Source organism: Panulirus ornatus, chromosome 11, assembly GCF_036320965.1.
Source record: "Panulirus ornatus isolate Po-2019 chromosome 11, ASM3632096v1, whole genome shotgun sequence".
In the NCBI taxonomy this organism is placed as follows: Eukaryota; Metazoa; Arthropoda; class Malacostraca; order Decapoda; family Palinuridae; genus Panulirus; species Panulirus ornatus.
In genome coordinates, this window is record NC_092234.1 from 55,511,034 (window position 1) to 55,531,098 (window position 20,065).

At 42.5% G+C, this 20,065-nt stretch overlaps 1 protein-coding gene across 1 annotated transcript in view; it reads right to left on the reverse strand.

Moving 5' to 3' along the window:
• The window catches only part of LOC139751551 (mechanosensory protein 2-like), a 1,369,287-nt gene that overhangs the window by 1,239,630 nt on the left and 109,592 nt on the right, over positions 1-20,065 (reverse strand). Inside the window, exon 2 of the mRNA XM_071667090.1 lies at positions 814-1,915. Within this exon, the coding sequence (XP_071523191.1) occupies positions 814-874 (61 nt within the window). The 5' untranslated portion in view covers positions 875-1,915. The remainder of the gene's footprint in view (positions 1-813; positions 1,916-20,065) is intronic.

Sequence of the window (20,065 nt, forward strand, 5' to 3'; positions counted from 1 at the left end):
CACGATGGTACGACCCTCGAGCACGAAGGTACGACCCTCGAGCACGACGATCCGACCCTTGAGCACGAAGGCACGACCACTGGGTATGATGATGGTGGCCTGGCTTTTAACCTGAATCTCGATCACAGGTCAGGCCATCACACACACCCATGAGTCGTACCATCGAGGTCAAGGGTAGTTACGTCGTGATCCAGGGTCGTTACGTCATAGTCAAGGGTCGTTACGTTGTGGTCAAGTGGGTTAGCTTGAGTCTGGAACATGTCCTTCTCGATCACTTCTACACTGCATAAGATATGAATGACTTACACCAATTCATGAAGCTTCACTGCTGCTCTATCCATCATACACAACGGTGAGAAATGCAGTGCAATGACGCCTCAGGAAAGACAAATGTAAAACAGGAACATAAATCGGTGTACTTACCGTAGATGCGAAGCGAGGCGGTGAGGAATATGTAAATGCACTTTTTCAGAGCAAAGACATTTGTTTCAGAAACTCTGACATACGTAACCCACACACAAAATTCTTTTTTTTTTTTTACATGTGACAAAAATATACGTCACTTTAGGAAAAAAAAAATCACTGGAAATATACACTGTGCGTTTTCCTTGGACTTGATTGAACACGTATTCAAAAAAAAAAAAATACACATATGTAAAAATAAAAAGAATTTACATATGATTTTCCAAAAAACATCAAGAAAAAAAATAACACTTTGAGACACTTTTTAAAAACGAGTCCCATCCGAGGCGTATCCCAATCAAACACAGAAAAAAAGAGACATACACACACACACACTATGTGTAGACTTACCCCGCACAATCGCATCTATCGAAGATTTCCTTTTGTTGAATAAGTTGGAGTCCAAGTCCATAGTGAAGGGTTGGATTATTTTGCCTCGGCCTGGGACGAAAATCTTGCCGGTCTTCGGGGACAATTCTCGAGAAAAATAGTTGGCCTTGCAGCCCTGGTCCCCTCCTCTGGGATCCTTATTATCTCGGCGGATGAACGGGAAATCCACCTTCGGCCAGTGGACTCCACGTTCTCCTCAGTTAGCGGACGGAGAAGCCTTGCGAGGGAGGAGGAGGAGGAGGAGCAGGAGGCCGCGTTCTTGTAGCTGCTGCCGAAGGGGTGACGCCGAAGTAAGGCCGTGTCGGCGAGCGTCCCAGGTCGTCGTCGTCGTCGTCGTCGGCGTCGTCGCTGGCGAGGGATGACTAACAGTGTCCTTCGTCGCTCCTCCTGTCATACGTCGGATCTGCACGACACATTTGTACATACGGGAGTCAACAACCTTTCTTCTTTTCTTTATATTTCCCCCCCTAGTGAGTCTTTCTATCTAATATCTACCTAGATCACTAATTACTTCTCTCTTTCTTTCTTTTTCTTTTTTCTTTTTTTTCTTTCCGTTTTTTTTCCTTTTCTTCACTTCGAGTATCAGACGCAGTTTCCTACACTTGCCTTTGACATAGTTCTGTCACGCACTCATCCGCTGTGTGCCACCGAGGGACTCGGTTCCTACCAAGTACATACACGCGCCCCGCACGTGTCCGGTCCAACCTCCGAAATCCTGGCGACTTGGAACGGACGTCTTTCTTATGGAAGCGCTTCCCTCGATGTATCGTCTGTGTCTTGCTGTATCACACCCACACAACTCTGGACACTCAGGTGTTTCCTCTGGAACCGCACATTTATCTCCGGGTTAGACGAATGTCAGCCAATTATCACGGTGGAGAATTTCTACTATATATCTCTTTTTTTTTTTTTATCTATTTCTAACGCACTACTGAACGGAGAAGTCTTCTAGAAGGGGCGGTGATCTGCTCTATCTAATTCCTGGATGATGGAATGACATCTGACAAAACTAACGAGTCTCACAGCATATATAGATAGATATACTTTTCAACTAATGTTTAATCTGAAAATGAGAAAAAATGGTTATATATATCACACAGACGCAAGACAGTACAATCAAGTGATAAGCAAAAACCTTAAAAAAAATAATGTATTTCGCTGATACAGTATACCAGAACTGACTTCGTCATGGGTTAACAGTTACGATAATATGCAGATTTCCAGTTTACACCAGAAATTACGAATTGCATAACGAGTAGACGTAAACAAGTGTGCCAGAATAATATATATATATATATATATATATATATATATATATATATATATATATATATATATATATATATACATTTATTTCTGACTCGACGAAAGCAATGTCTCCTTGAATCACCCTGTTATTTGTGTGTCAGTACTAACTACGACCCACGTCACGTTTAGGACGCTACGACCCTTGAGCAGGACGCTGTGACCCTTGGGTATGAGGACCTGACCCCATAGGTCATACCTTAGGGTCGTACCGTCGTACTGACCCCATAGGTCGTACCGTCGAACTGACCCCATAGGTCATACCTTAGGGTCGTACCGTCGTACTGACCCCATAGGTCGTACCTTCGTACTGACCCCATAGGTCATACCTTAGGGTCGTACCTTCGTACTGACCTCAATGGTCGTAACTCAGGGTCGTACCTTCGTGCTGACCTCATTGGTCGTAACTCAGGGTCGTACCTTCGTGCTGACCTCATTGGTCGTAACTCAGGGTCGTACCTTCGTGCTGACCTCATTGGTCGTAACTCAGGGTCGTACCTTCGTGCTGACCTCATTGGTCGTAACTCAGGGTCGTACCTTCGTACTGACCTCATTGGTCGTAACTCAGGGTCGTACCTTCGTACTGATTTATCTTGATCTTCTGTACTGAGCATCACTGAGAAGACAAAGGTCGTTCGTGTCTCGTACCACTGTGGAAACAAGGTCGTTCGTGTTTGGCACCACTGTGGAAACAAGGTCGTTCGTGTTTGGCACCACTGTGGAAACAAGGTCGTTCGTGTTTGGCACCACTGTGAAAAGAAAATTTCACCCACGTCTGGGGAGAAAAAAAGAAATCGGGAGTCGGGACGGTGATTAATCAAGGGGGAGGCCATTTAACTTGCCAGTTCCCTCCAACATATTTTCTACAGTGGTCCTACGGCCGGTACCAGGAGTATTTCAAGATCGTTACCATTACCCTTAGGACTCGAACCCCACAATACCCAAGACCCTCTGGATTTCACGCTTCATTCACGACGACAAATTTGCATACATAGCGTGTATGGTTCATTGCGAAGTGAAGGTCAAGTTACGACGGTCAACTGAACCTGAGCAAAATGAAAATATTCCTTAAGGAGAAAAGTTCTTTCGTCTCTCCGAATACACCTGAGTGTTTCGTCACGCCATTAGTAAAACAAGGGAATATTAATGGGAAAATATTTAGTGATGAGAAAGGCCTCTGGTAGTAAGGATTTGATCCTAATAAGTATTTTGTACCGTCGTCCTCGAGGGTCGTACCGTCGTGCTCGAGGGTCGTAACGTCGTGCTCGAGGGTCATAACGTCGTGCTCGAGGGTCGTACCGTCGTGCTCGAGGTTTGTGATTTCGTGCTCCAAGGTCGTTCTGTCGTGCCCAAGCTGTTCCCTAAGCCCGGGTGGTAGGTGGCAAGATTTTATATACATATATATTTATATATATATATATATATATATATATATATATATATATATATATATATGTGTGTGTGTGTGTGTGTGTGTGTGTGTGTGTAGAGTTCGTCAACGAGGCATTACGAGCTGGACCACAGCTGAGGCCAACAGAACTTCAACTCACCAGAGAAGGACATTGGTATGGCCTGCAACAGAGAGACTCTCTCTCTCTCTCTCTCTCTCTCTCTCTCTCTCTCTCTCTCTCTCTCAGGGAATACCCTTTAGATGAGAGAGAGAGAGAGAGAGAGAGAGAGAGAGAGAGAGAGAGAGAGAGAGAGAGAGTGAGAGAGAGAGAGAGAGAGAGAGAGAGAGAGAGAGAGAGAGAATGTATACCACTGATACAAAGGCTGACCAGTTCGAACAAGGTTTGTGTACGAAAAAAAAATGAAACTCTGTTACATTTACGACGACAAAACTCATGATTACAATATACGTAATCAATCTCATCTTCTTCTCATAAAGATATACAAACATACAAGGATCAGACTATAACACTCTGCCCTCGGTTAATAATCATACAACACAGATATGTTAATTCTGAGTTTTACCACAAGAGGAAAAGTTTCAATATATCTTTTTCATTATATAATTTTCAGGAGGGTGTCATATATATGTAAGTAAAACTTTCCTAAATTAGAATCTACTTTCTTTTCAGTCCAAATACCGTAACCTTTCCCACAATGGCTCAATTATTAACGGTAATGATCAGCACTGGTGCTACATTCTAACGCTGGGATCAATTTTTTTGATTAGTCGGGGCGAAGTTTCAAAAGTCCTGTCATCATTATTTCTACGCTTACCCTCGTATGTCTTCACTTGATTACAATACCCAGATATGATGACACACACACACACACACACACACACACCTCTAACACCTCCTCCTCAGCTGGGAATATATCCTTTCGTTTCATTTTTCAAAGATGTTATGTTGTTTTCCCTCCTTAAAGGATACAAGGTTAACTACATCTTACGTTGTAACTAAAGGAACTATAACTTCCTTGTAATTAAAGAACTATAACTTCACTGTTATTAAAGGAACTATAACTTCGTTGTAATTAAAGGAACTATAACTTCACACTGCCGCAAAGCACGTAGCAAACATGTCTTCATTACCTCATCCCAGGAACATGTGTATCTGCTCACAAGACGAACGTAAACAGCAATTTCGTAAGTTTATTGCTATCTAACCCCCGCGCGTTTTCTTTCTCCCATCGGCACACCCATCACTGTTCTCTCCCATCTGTATACCCCATCGTCTCTCCTCTCTCCCATCTACGTACCCATAATCTCTCTTATCTCCCATCTACTTGAGCATCATCTCTCTACTCTCCTCTCTACTTCGCCATCGTCTGCCTTCTTCCCCATCTACTTACCCATCCTCTCTCTTCCCTCCCACCTACTTACTCATCATCTCTCTCTCTCTCTCTCTCTCTCTCTCTCTCTCTCTCTCTCTCTCTCTCTCTCTCTCTCTCTCTACTGCACATCCATCAACCTTCCTCCCCCATTCACACACTCGCCATCTCTCTTCTCCCCATTTCCACCCACACTCCCCTAGTCACCTATCTCCTACCATACACACATCCATAAACCCACTCCCACCCACACGTCAGCCTCCATTCCATTTATCTCCCCATCCCCCCAACCCTCAACCACCCACCCCACCCCACACCCTCATATCTAATCAACCATCAAGTATTAAATCCTCTCTCTCTCTCTCTCTCTCTCTCTCTCTCTCTCTCTCTCTCTCTCTCTCTCTCTCTCTCTCTCTCTCTTGCATGGGGTGCCCTTCCTTCCTCCCCTCTCCCTCTCAAGTTATCAACCCTGGCTTGCCTAATCGCCTGTGGTGGAAGCCCCCCCCCCCCCCCCTCTCTCTCTCTCTCTCTCTCTCTCTCTCTCTCTCTCTCTCTCTCTCTCTCTGAAGCGAACGTTCCGGACTGGTGAATCAAACGTTTTCGTCAAGTCCTGTGGTTCTGAGGTCCTCCACCTCCCTCGTCCGTCGGCTGTTGTCTCTGGGAACCGAATCGATTAATTCTTTTGTGGTGTCGAGTTGGCTATACACGGAACACGATCCGCTTTCATCTCTTGTGCCCGAACGTAGAGGTGTAGTCTAGGCCTTTGTGACTAAATGTATATACGTATACAGCTGTAGGGAGGGTCTGTTCCATACGATAGGCCACATGTGGAGATCAATTTTGAGGTTTTCATCTTTTGGCCACAGTGGGTCGAATCTTATGCTTCAAGTCTCATTATATATAATAGAATCTTTATCACACGAAAAAAAACTTAATATACACAATATTCATTCCTATCTCTAAATAAATTCAAAGGCTATTCCAAAATACATCAATTTATTCCTTCAAACACGTGCTACAATTTGTTCCTTCAAACACGTACTACAATTTGTTCCTTCAAACACGTACTACAATTTGTTCCTTCAAACACGTACTACAGTTCATTTCTTCAAACACGTACTACTATTTATTCCTTCAAACATGCTATAATTTGTTACTTCAAACACATGCTATAATTTGTTCCTTCAAACACGTACTAAAATTAGTTCCTTCAAACACGTCTACAATTTATTCCTTCAAACACGTACTACAATTCATTCCTTCAAACACGTACTACAAGATGCATTAGACTGCAGCAGATCCCCTCCACTCACACTAACCTCCACCCATCATCCCCCATCAAAAGGTATCACCCACTTATTCTTGGACCTGACGACACTTCCTTCACATGTCCGATTCGGTCCACTCAAAACACAGCACCCAGACCCAGTCGGTCTCTGGCTGTCACTGACAGAAATAACAGAACCCAGTCAAATGATCTCGAGTCACGGGTGAAACGTCGTAACAAAAGACTCTCAGATAACAGTCTTAAAAGAAAAAACAATAGCTCTAATGTCCCCTTGCTCCCCAGCGTGAGTGCCATACTCATAATCGTGAGAACTTTACTCACAATCGCCTGGTGCTGAGACCCACACATCTTAGAGGAAGCTTGTGAGTGTGTGTGTGTGTGTGTGTGTGTGTGTGTTTACGGTAAGATATTATCATCATGGAGTTCCACCTTATCAGGTCGTAACGCTGGTCTCCAGGTTATTTAGAACTGATGAATAATCATTTCCATACAAATGGTATCAATCCCATTCATCGCTACACTTCTAAGTTATAAGGAGAAGTGAATGGTTCAATATTGAATAGTTCTAAGAGTGAATAGCTCATAGTGAATGGGGTCTCGAGTGAATGGTTTATAGTGAATAGGGTGTACAGTGAATAGTGTTTATAGTGAATGGGGTCTAGAGTAAATGGCTTATAGCGAAAGGGGTCTAGAGTGAATGACGTCTAGAGTGAACGGTACAATAGTGAACAGATCGTAGTAAATAATCTAACTGCGAATGGTTCTAGAATGATTTGTTCCACTGTGAATGACTCTGCAGTGAATGGGTTAAATAGTTAAAAAGAGAATATTTCTATGTCATCACCAAATTATTAATATCCAATGGACTGATAACATATATAGATACATACATAGAGAGAGAGAGAGAGAGAGAGAGAGAGAGAGAGAGAGAGAGAGAGAGAGAGAGAGAGAGAGAGAGAAAAAAAACTAATGTAACTCATCTTATCCATACAGAAAAATAATTCTACTGAAAACTGGTCATCTTAGAGAGAAGATTCCCCTGTGAATGAAATCAAATATAATCATCCATTTTCGAATTTCAGGCAATCAATTCTCACAACCTCCACAACTAAATAGGGAGTCCATTTTCCCATTATCATGATCAGCCATGAGAAAAGTCGCTTTCCATGACCTAATCTAATAATCAAATCATCGTCGATTTTGTAAAATAAAAAAAAATTTAATTCAATTCAGTGTCCTAATCTTCTTTCAGAACAAAAGAAGGTTTCCCATTGCTTATCGTATTTTGCTTTTTTCGTTAATAACAATACAGTAACGCAATAAATGTGTCAATAAACTTAATGTATTGTTAATATACGTAATGTACATGCAGCACACACACATTGACAATTACATCATTGCGTTCCCATCTATAAAATTTACCCACATAAAAAAAAAAAAAAACCATATCCGTATTTATGATATCTCCATATCTCGTTTTCTACCACCCTGGTCTTACAAGAAAACGAGCATAAGATACATACATATAATTTTTTCTAGTTGTTTTTCCAGCAGCGGTTTTGGATCACTGCTCACCTGTTATTCCCCCCTCATCATGACCACACTAGACAGGAGACCCTGGGGGCGTAGATCCACCATGAAAGATGATTATCATTTGTCTTCTTGTTATTGTCTACAGACCTGCATAGCCCAGCCGACCTCACAAGGCGACGACCCTGACCGCCAGCAAGACAGCGAACAAGTTGATGAGGAGTGAGGAGACAACCTAAGCTCGAGAGAACGTTATGAGGAAACCTGTGAGGCAGGTGGGGATAATGAGGAGACACTCTCTGTGAGGGACGGAAAGGAGGGGGAGGATGGGTTGAAGACGAATGGGATGGGTACAGGTGGAAAAGGTGGTGCCACTCACTATTCCCCCCCCCCCTCTCTGTGAGGGGGACTTGCTGGAATAGGGAGGGATAGAATAGGGTGGAGAGGATGGAAGAGATAAGGCTATGGGGTCTGGGCCTTAACCCCTTCCCTAAGGGATGATGGAACAGGGAACAGATGGAATGTGGGCCGCCAAAACCTACGTAAGGGAATGATGGAACAGGTATAGGAGAAGAAAGGTGGTCCATCATCATCTTCGAATGATGGAACAGATACAACGCAGAAAGGGGGCAGGCAACCCCTTCACTACGAAATGACAGAACAGGTAAAGAAGATGGAAAGTGGGGCCTCCCCCCCCCTCAAACTTCTTTCGTAAGAGGATGACGGAACAGGGTACAGATGAAGAGTGTGGGTCGCCAACCCCTTCATGTGGAAAAGATGGAACAGGCAAGGGAGACAGAAGACGGTACCAACCTTTCCATGTGGCTGATCATCAAACAGGTGTTGAAAACCTTACAATAATGGCGGGAGTCATGCCCTGACACGTTCTCTCATTATCCCTTCGAAAAGCTACGAACCCTTCCTTCCTTTTTCGCCGTGGCTCAAAGGACACTTAGGAACCTCTTCACAGCGCCGCTAGGAAGTCCTGAGACCCTGCTAACAGACGCTGAGAATACTCGGAGAATCGAGGGGAAAGAGCTGGGACTTCATCTCATAAAACACCTCAAAAAGAACAATGATTTTTGTTGCTCTCCCAGCCTTTACAAACCGCAACTCTCCTCTTTCTTCTCATTCTTCAAAACGAGATTTCTTATGAATACCGTCTGCTCCGACTGTTGCTACAAAGAAAAAAAATCCTTCATAATGGGGAGGATCTGGGAACAATATTGGGGCTTCCTATATGATCACGAGAAGAGGGCTTCAGTCCCCCAGTTAATAGTAATACGACGTGACATTGCATTCGACAACATCAGAGGAAACCACCTTCCAGCCTCCCTAATGTAGTACAGTCATGCTTGAGCCATGCACACCAGCCACATAGTGTGTGTGTGTGTGTGTGTGTGTGTGTGTGTGTGTGTGTGTGTGTTGGTCTTAAAACTATCCTCGCCATCTGAAGAAGGTGTTGAGGATATTTCAATTAGTGGATGTAAGGAGCCTGACGCCGCGGGCCTTACTGACTCCCACAAATGACCAGCACAAAAACCCACATAACCAAACAACCAATCAACCGTACACATACGATTCTTAACTATTTACACCCTCGGAAATACTAGGCATATAAGATCTATTTTTCTGATGCATATCACTCATCTATTTGGCTCCAAATTCAGAATTATAGAGATTAAGAACACTGAGAATACTATAGCATTACAAATAAATAGAATAATCAAAAATCGCAATAAAGATGGAATTCCTACGATATACGTATAGGAATACGGAAAATGAAATACATTGTATTTCAAATCGGAGAAATCATGTAAACCACAATTGTGCCTTTAAATAACCAAAGGTATAGCACCCAAGAATTGTCATCTTCAGAATGATGAAAAAAGATATATATATATATATATATATATATATATATATATATATATATATATATATATATATATATATTTTTTTTTTTTTTTTTTTTTCAAACTATTCGCCATTTCCCGCGTTAGCGAGGTAGCGTTAAGAACAGAGGACTGGGCCATTGAGGGAATATCCTCACGTGGCCCCCTTCTCTGTTCCTTCTTTTGGAAAATTAAAAAAATTGAGAGGGGAGGGTTTCCAGCCCTCCGCTCCCTCCCCTTTTAGTCGCCTTCTACGACACGCAGGGAATACGTGGGAAGTATTCTTTCTCCCCTATCCCCAGGTATATATATTCACTTTTTATAACGATTTCACTTTTCTTAGTTTAAGGATATATACCGTTTCAGTTCACTGTATCCTTCCAACTTCAGAGAGAGAGAGAGAGAGACATATCAGGAAATATAGGATGAACTCATAATAACGCGACCCTCATCAAGCAGACACAATACAGCCAACTAAAACATTTCCTCGAAGAAATGTTCCATTTTACGAGCCGAGTTCGGCATTTCTCGAAATAATAATATTTCCTTTCGATCCAACTCCATATTTACACAGTGCAAGAGCAACATCGCAACATATGAATCTTATCTTAACTTCCTCGAGTGCAATATTCTGCATCTAATCCCTCGTTAGACACCCTCAATATACCTGAATTACCTCGTAATATATATATATATATATATATATATATATATATATATATATATATATATATATATATATATATATATATTGGAAAGGATCACAATTTTGCGCGTGATATTCCTACGAGTCCACGGGGAAAATGAAACACGATAAGTTCCCAAGTGCACTTTCGTGTAATAATCACATCATCAGGGGAGACACAAGAGAGAAATATAAGTCAGTTGATATAAATCGAAGAGACGAAGCTAGGACGCCATGTTTACCAAATATATATATAAAGGAACATCTTTGCTTAACATGGATCTCTTAGTCAAATAAAAATTACTTACGTCATTTACGATACGATTTTGCCAAAAGGCAGGGCCGGCGCGTCGTGCTCACCGTAGGTAAATCTATAGAGTTGGGGAGAAGGAGTGAGTGGTGTGAGTTAGGTGGTGTTGTGGTCAAGTGTGAGATGGTGTATGTTTGTGTGGCAGCAGCAGCAGCCCACAACACCTGTGTGGCTCAGGCTGGGAGGAAAGACGGGTACCTAAGCCATGGAGTGACACGTGACAGCCACTGAAGCGTGTATGAGAGAGAGAGAGAGAGAGAGAGAGAGAGAGAGAGAGAGAGAGAGAGAGAGAGAGAGAGAGAGAGAGAGAGAGAGAGAGATTCCATGGTCATTTCCCCCACAGGTTAAGCTTAATGTTAAAAACTAACTTCCCCTTACGATGAACTATGAACACAAAGTCTTAAATCCACTAACAATATAATTACGTGATCCGACACCAGACGCCAGTGTTATTATCCAGACAGCTCGAGAGGAGTATCATCTAATTTACATGTATAATTAGGCGGGGAACACACACATATATACATTCCTCCCTTCCGATGCGAGACGACGACGTTCTACGAATAAATTTGTGATAAATCTACAAGTGAATGGAAGACAATATCTAATTATAATAACAAACGGAATTATTTTCTTTTCTTCCCTAGGGGAAGGGGCATTAATGAATTTTTCTGATAACTTTTTTATTGGAGTGGAGGGGGAGGGGGGATAAAGTATAATAAGTACATCTTATAATTACAAAAAAGGACGCGTAAAATAAACGTGACACAGAAAAAGGTGTTTATAACTTCACGTTATTCTTTCTATTTCTTTCTTTCATCCCTCTGCCAGTTCATGGATTCACTTCATTCTTTCTATTATTTCTTTCATCCCTCTACCAGTTTATGGATTCACTTCATTCCATTATTTCTTTCATCCCTCTACCAGTTTACGGATTCACTTCATTCTTTCTAATATTTCTTTCATCCCTCTACCAGGACGGGGAGACATCATTCTCACCTGGTCTATGTTACCGTACATCACGACCAACATTTATAAACACACCAGATGTATCATGTAAACCAGACTCCTCCTTAACTTGTCAATTATGATCGAGAAGGAAAAACATCCAGAGTATATATATATATATATATATATATATATATATATATATATATATATATATATATATATAGGATAGGGGAGAAAGAATACTTCCCACGTATTCCCTGCGTGTCGTAGAAGGCGACTAAAAGGGGAGGGAGCGGGGGGCTGGAATCCTCCCCTCTCATTATTTTTTTTTAATTTTCCAAAAGAAGGAACAGAGAAGGGGGCAAGGTGAGAATATTCCCTCAAAGGCCCAGTCCTCTGTTCTTAACGCTATCTCGCTAACGCGGGAAATGGTGAATAGTTTGAAAGAAATATATATATATATATATATATATATATATATATATATATATATATATATATATATATATATATATATATATATAACAATTCTATTCTCACACATATTTTTTTCAAGCCTCTTGCTAAGAAATCTCTTCCACCAGTACTGTAAGAACTGATATATAAAAAGAACATTATAACTGTATCTCAGATCCAGGGACCTGAAGATTTAGTTTCTTTTCTTTTAAATTTTAAGGAAAATCCTTAATGTTTCTGGCTTACGCCACAGAGGAAGATAAAATCTCTCCCAATATGCAGTAAAGATGGCTAGGCAATACACTGATATTCCTCTATTAGCATTTGACGATTTCTGATATTTTTCTACAGTGCTATTATTGACTAGGATCACGTTAGTATACCTGTCCAAATAACCCTCATCAATTTACCATTCTTTACCTAGACTTTTAAATACGATAATAATCAAATTAACTCACTGAAGAGCAACTTCCAATTCTTGATTAAGCTAACGTGAAATGTGTGTCTGCAGTAATCTCCGTGTTACATTAAGGTTTAATAGTTTCCGTTTAATATATCCAGGTTACGTAAACGAGTGTACAAGACTACCCAATGTCTACATTCTCAGGGTCTACAGTGTGGTTGTGAATGGAATAAAGTACGTGCAAAAATACGTGCAACGTTAGAATACATCTAGATTACATATCAAGTTCTTCTGGTTTAAATCATAACTCTTCTGAGCAACGTGGGTTACGACCCTTGAGCATGAAGGTACGACCCCTGAGTACGGCGGGTGTGACCCTAGAATACGTACGACTGTACGACCAGCGAGCATGCTGACCTCGGCGAAGATCACGAGGTCAAAGACCAAGGGCATCATACAGAAGGGTCGTACCATCGTGGTCAGGGATGGTAGGGTCGTATTCAAGGGGTCGTGCTCAAGGGGTCGTGCCGTCGTGCACAAGGACTGTACCTCCACTCTCAAGGGTCGTACCGTTGTGCCCAGGGACTATAATGTCGTGCTCCAGATACGTGCTTGTGCTGCTCAAGGACTGTTACATCGTGTTCAGGGGTCGTACTATCGTCCTTAACGATTGTACCATCGTGCCTAAGGGTCGTAGTGTCGTACACACTGGCTGTACCTTCCGTGCTCGAGAGTCGTACCGTCGTTGCTCAAAGGGCTGTACCGTCGAGTCTAATGGTCGTCCCGTCATGTGTGAAATACCATTACACTAAGAAAAATCCTCACCCAAACAGCTCCTTTGATCAAGCTGGTCCTACGTTTCAAAAAAAAAGGTGTAATCACGACAAGAGAGGCTTTACCCTTTACTCAGTTATATGGCAAAATATACCCTTAATAAGAAAGGCAATAAAGGTGGCATTTCACCAGGCCTCGACGACATGAGAACACCTCTTTACAAGCTTGTATCCATCTGCGAGGGGGCATTGCACGCCATCACAACCCGGAAAATTAGAATCAAGTGTGGAAATGAATGGGAACTCTTGTGGGTTGAGGGAAAGGAGATGGTAACTCATCTGCGTATAATTAAGAGACTGTAACTCATCTACGTAGAACTAAGAGATGGTAACTCACACTGTAACTCATCTACGTACAATTAAAAGACTAACTCATTTACGTAGAACTAAGAGGTGGTAAATCAGACTAACTCATCTACGTAGAATTAAGAGATGGTAACTCACACTGTAACTCATCTACGTACAATTAAAAGACTAACTCATTTACGTAGAACTAAGAGGTGGTAAATCAGACTGTAACTCATCTACGTAGAATTAAGAGATGGTAACTCCTCTGCGTCGAATAAAATATATGGCAACCATGAATTTTCTTAAGACTTTATCCCTATGGCTCAGAATGCTTCGGTCTTTTTTGTCTGTCTGTTTTCATAATGCGTGTGACAAGGGGGAAAAAAAAAATACTAAAGTGACGTTTTAAGCACAATGTCAGGGAAAGAAAAATGCATTCGTTTTCAAGGCAAATGAGGTAATGAGTTGTTTGGTGGGACTAATTTTCAAACAGAGGCAGTCTCGTGGTCTGATGGGAAGTCAGCGGATGTCCGATGGTCTGAGCAGTGGTCTGAATGTTCGTGGTAGTAACAATGGGTCTCGTAAGCTCAATGGATCTGACGAGTTTGAATATCCTTCAGGCTCGCGTGATGGGTCAACTGGTCTGTGGTGCAAGTCTGATTGGCAGGAGTAATCGTTACAACCAGATTGGTAGTTTCAAAGTGATCGTCAGTTTAGAGTTATTATATACGTCTGATGGGCATGTTTTATGAATGCGGAAGTCCGCATGTTTGCCAGAACGCGTCTACAGTGTCTCACGGTGAAATAATAAGTCTAGAAGTTCTTCAGTCTCGGCGTCAACTTCAGATGATAATCTAATTGCCAAGGCCTTCACGAGGCAGTGATCTAAGTGTCAAGAAGTTATAAGAGTGGAATTCTGATCGGAAGGCAGAGTCGTGCTCGACTGATTGTCAGAGTGGTGTTTGCATCTGATGGTCAAAACAACATGCAGATGGATGGATTTATTAAGTCCTAATTACCAGTTACAATGAACTTGATAGCTGGACTCCAAAGGCTGCTGGGCTTTCTGACTGCGACTGCCATGCAAGCTGATTCTCCAAGATATAAAGTTAAAAACCCACACTGTCCAGAGGAGTGAGCCTCTTCATGTAATCACGCAAATTTCAAAAGACTGTCAATCCGATTGTCAAAGAATACGATCCTCCGTGTTCTGACTCTTTCATAGCAGCTGGTGCGTGATCTGATCCTGACATAATAGCCAGAGATTACACCACACTGATGAGGATCAACAGACCAAATTAACTGTGGACTATAAGAGAGAAATGGTGGGATATAGAGGAATGGGGAAGTTGGCTTGTTTTCAGAGAAGGTGAAAGAAAGGAAGGGAAAATGATGGGGTTAAAGAGAGAAAATTGGATAGATGAAGAGGAATGATGGAGTGATGAAAGGTTATGAAAACAGGGGAGGAAGAAAAAATGATAGGACGAATAACTAGTTAGTTAAGATCGTGGAAAATAAAAAGGGAGGCACTATGACGACACTATTACGTCACACACACAAACATACATCTCAAGGGGGGGAAGGGGGCACTATGACGACACTGTTACGTCACACACGCAAACAAACATCTCAAGAAAGGGGGGGCACTATGACGACACTGTTACGTCACACGTGTAAACAAACATCTCTCTCCCTTCGGAAGATCCTTGAATAAAAGCTGAAAACTACCAATACTTCGCTCATCCTAACTATTACACCTTCACAATTTCATGAACAACTCAAAAACTTTACCATCACTTTAAAAAATATACATCTTTCCACATTTTTCCCTAGGTAAAGTCATACGTCGAAATACCGATTCTACTCAGACACATTAAAGGGTTCTGCCTCTCCACTTTGTGGAGTCCCCGTGATGGGCGTCCGGGATTTTCCCGACTAATTCATCCAATTTTAGAGGATGAAAAAAAAAATTAGATGTGAAAAATCATCTCTTCCCTCGGTTCCGCCCTAAGGATAGATCGTGGAACTTTGTATGCACGGTCCAAGGTTCAGAGCAATTCAAGTTTCTTCAACAAAAGTTCCCAGGTGTAAAATAAAGCTTCCACCTCCTCTTCTTTTTTTTTTTCATCACACTTTAATCCTTTCAGCACGACCGTACGACCCTTGACCACAACGGTACGACCCTTGGTTATGACGAGTTGGGCCTTTAATCTGTTCCCCCTTAAGGGTGAAGTCAAATAAGGCGAAGCAAGGCCACCCTTACCCAAAGGCTTTGTGCCCCTGTGTTCAAGGGTCGTACCGTGTGTTCAAGGGTCATAAAATCGTGCTCAAGGGTCGTACCGTGTGTTCAAGGGTCATAAAATCGTGCTCAAGGGTCGTACCGTTGCGTTTATGGGTTATATTATCATCATCAAGGGTCGTACACTCGTTTGTAAGTGGTGTCCTCTTCCGTCGTGCTCAGGGGCAGTTAAAATCGTGCTAAAGGGTCGTACCATCGTGCTCTAGGATAGAACCGTCGTGTTCATGGGCCTTCAGGCGGGGTTAAGGTTCCTACCACCGTGCTCAAGGCTCGTACAGTCTTGCCCAGCGATCGCACCGTCGTGCTTAACGACCGCACTGTCGTGCACAAGGTTCGTCCCCGCTGTGTACAAGAGGTTGTTAAGTCGGTCGCAGTGGAGGATCATACGATCGCACCCGGGCTCAGCCCAAAGGACCCGTCATGCCCCGGCGGTATATCCTCCTGAAGGAGGTGAAGTGGGCCATCCCTGTTCTCTCCTGGGAGAAAAAAAAAAAAGATGATGACCTTGGATTCCGGAGACAAAAAAAAAAAAAAAAAAACTGGTGGATAAATCCTCCGAAAAAAAAGTTTATATATCCTTACACGTAATACGAGCAATGAATTTACGAAACCATTTTCACTATCTGATGGCCTTTTTTTTAAGCTTGATAATGCTTCTCAGATCCTATCAAGCTTTTTTTCTTTTACTTTAAGAAAAAAAAAATAGGAAAGGCCTGAAGTCATCGTTTTCTTCTTCTTCCCTTGCCCAATTAGACTTCCAGCTTAATGATCGTAAAACGCCATCTTCTCGTATGCTGGTTTCAGGGGTTTCTCTCTCTCTCTCTCTCTCTCTCTCTCTCTCTCTCTCTCTCTCTCTCTCTCTCTCTCTCTCTCTCTTCCTCCCCGCAGCTCCGTCTACCACCGGGTTTCCCTGGCGAGGGACTACTGATTGGTCGGCCTTCTAATCACAAGCCTTGTTCCCAATCATCGACCCCCCACCCTTACCCACCCTCCTTTACCATATCAAGCCCCCCCCCTTCCTTCCCCCTTTAGTCAGCAGAGCCAATCTCCCCTCCGGGCGGTCTTATGACGTCAGTATGAGTCTAGCCAATTATCTTCCCCTTTCTCGGGCAAGCTTATATGACGTCAAAGAAAGCTGGACCTATCCTCGTCTGCGATGAAGGTAATTGATGACGTTGAAGTGGGTCGAACCAATCTCCTTCCCTCGCCGAGCGATCACAGTGGTTTTAAAAGGCAACTATTTCCCTCAACGGCCAAAAGTTAATGACATCAAAGAGAGTTTAACCAATCCTCTTTCGCGCTCGAGCAGACTGAATACGTCAAAGAGGGCTGAACCAATAATCTCCTCGGCTCGAACCTCCCATTGACGTCACAGTGGGTGGAGCTACGCGGCTGTCCTTATCAGACACGATCGTATGACGTCACAGAAGATCAAGCCAGTGAGCTTTTCACACCAGTTCGAACCGGATTATAATATTCAAATAAACTTAGAGATAGAGCGAATTGGAGTGGTATGGTATACTGGGGGCGACGTGCTGTCAGTGGCTTGCACCAGAACATATAAAGCAGCCGAGGCCTGGTTGTGGATAGGGAACTGTGGGTTCACTGCATTACACACGACAAAGACACAGAAAGAATGGGAACGAACGGACGAGGCCTTTTCTTCGTCTATTCCAGGCGCTACCTCGCTAACACCAGAAACGGCGAACAAGTACGAAAGGAAGAAAACATTCAGAAATGCGTGGTGGGTTCAATCAACGCATACACCCGAGCGAGCCAACTAACACTGCAATTCAACCACCTCTATTCCCATGTTCTAAAAACTCAACGAAACTTTCCGGCACAACATAAAATTACTATAACGACCATAAATACTTTTAAGATTTTCTCATTTTTTTTTTTTTGGTCTGAAAATGAAAAGTTGAAGATTATGGTAATCTTTCTTTTTTTTTCTTTTTTTAAATAAGAGTAGTAAAATTAGCGTTCCACTTTTTTTTGGGGAGGGAAGATGGGGTGAGAATATGTGGAGAGGTGTAATTGCTAATGCAATTGGTTGTTACTGCTCCATGGAGAACATAACAGGTGAAATACGTGACGAGGAATTCTGGGATAGAAATGAGCATAGAGAATGGCCGTGCGAAGGGATGGAAGCTCTGGTTAACGCATCCAGAACAGACAACGTATTCGCAGTTTCCCGAGTGAGCGAGCTAGCGCCAGGAACAGAGCGAAGAAAGGCCGCGGTAGCCTACATCCATTCTCTAGCTGCCATGTGTATTGCATCGAAACCACAGCTCCCTATCCACATCCTCCAATCATATACTTTCCCTTGAAAGAGCCGCCTAAACACCTTTCTTTTCTCTGACACCAGCTACTTTACTTCATCATACCACTACTCACTATCCTTTCTACTCTGCCCACCTCCTACCTTTCGCATGCCAGCACTGCTTCCTTAAATGTCTTCCATGCCTTACGTACTCCACTTGCTTTATTTACTTTCTTTTGCCATTCTGCACTCAATCTCTCTTGGAACATTTTCACACCAATCTCTTTTCCAATCTCACTTACTCTCACCACTCTCTTCTCACCAATATTGTTTCCTCTTTTCCGAAAACCTCTAAAACTCTTCACCCTCGCCTCCACAAGATAATGATCAGACATCCCAACAGCGGCCCCTCTCAGCACATCTACATCCAGAAATCTCTCTTTTACACGCCTATCAGTTATCATGTAATCCAATAATGCCCGTTGACCGTCCTTCCTACTCACATATATATACTTATCTATGTTCCTTTTTTTAAACAAGGTATTCCCAATCACCAGTCCTTGGTCAGCATACAATACCACAAGCTCTTCACCAATTCCATTTATATATCAAAAACCCCATGCATCCCTAATTATACCCTCAACTACCATATCACTCACCATCGCATTCAAATCACCTATCACTAACACTCGGTCTCTTGCATCAAAACTGAAGACGAACACTCACTCAGCCGCTCACAGAGCACTTGCCTCATGATCTTTCTTCTCATATATATATATATATATATATATATATATATATATATATATATATATATATATATATATATATATATATTCAAACTGGTTCAAATTTTTCAAGGAACAAAAGCCGGTACTTCAATAACTCCTGAGGGAACCTTACCATATAATCTTAATGTTAAAAAACGTATGATATAAGCAAAGGAGGAGGAGAGTGGAACTATTGGAAGATATCCAGGAAGTTTTTTCTTGCTCTCTCTCTCTCTCTCTCTCTCTCTCTCTCTCTCTCTCTCTCTCTCTCTCTCTCTTCCTTTTTTTTCTTTGAGGAGGACGGGAAGACTACTCCATTGTCCCTGTGTGAGAAATATTGGGCACATATATCCATTTCCTGATCCCGCGTCAGGAATGGACGGGGAGCATCGCCATCCAACACAGATGGCGGTAAATATCACAGACTTTACGACTGAAGCATCGCCTCTACCAGTGATGGCGGTAAAGATCACCCAATTTACGATTGGAACATTGCCATCCAGCACTTATGATGGTAAATACCCCAGACTTTATAGGACTGAAGCATCGCAATCCAACACAGATGTTGGTACACACCCCAGACTTTAGGACCGAAGCATCGCCATCCAACACAGACGGCGGTAAATACCCCAAACTTTAGGACTGACGCACCGCAATCCAACACAGATGGCGGTAAATACCCCAGACTTTATCAGTGAAGCAACGCCATCAAGTACAGTTGGTGGCAAATACCCCAGACTTTCGCAGGGAAACTTTTTCGAATTACGCTCGTCTCTTCTTACAATTCTAACTTTTTTCCCCTCCCGCAATTACTACAGTAAACTAAAAAAATAAAAATAAAGACGATTTGGAATTCTGAATCCTCCGTTTTTCATACATCCTCTTAACTCGGTCGTTTGTTTGGAAAATTACGAAATTTGGTTAAACATTTTCAACTCTGTCTGAAGGTCTTAGTTCCAAGTGGGATAACTGTAATTGCGTCTCCGATGAGGATTGTCTATGATGCTGGTGGTGGTGGTGGTAAGGTGGTGGTGGTGGTGGTAGTGGTGGTGGTAGTGGTGGTGGTGTGGTGGTGGAGAAGATTGCAGAAGAGGAGAAAGACGAGGGACGAAGACGGACAGAGGAGCCACGAGTGACTTAAGAAGTGTCCTCTAGG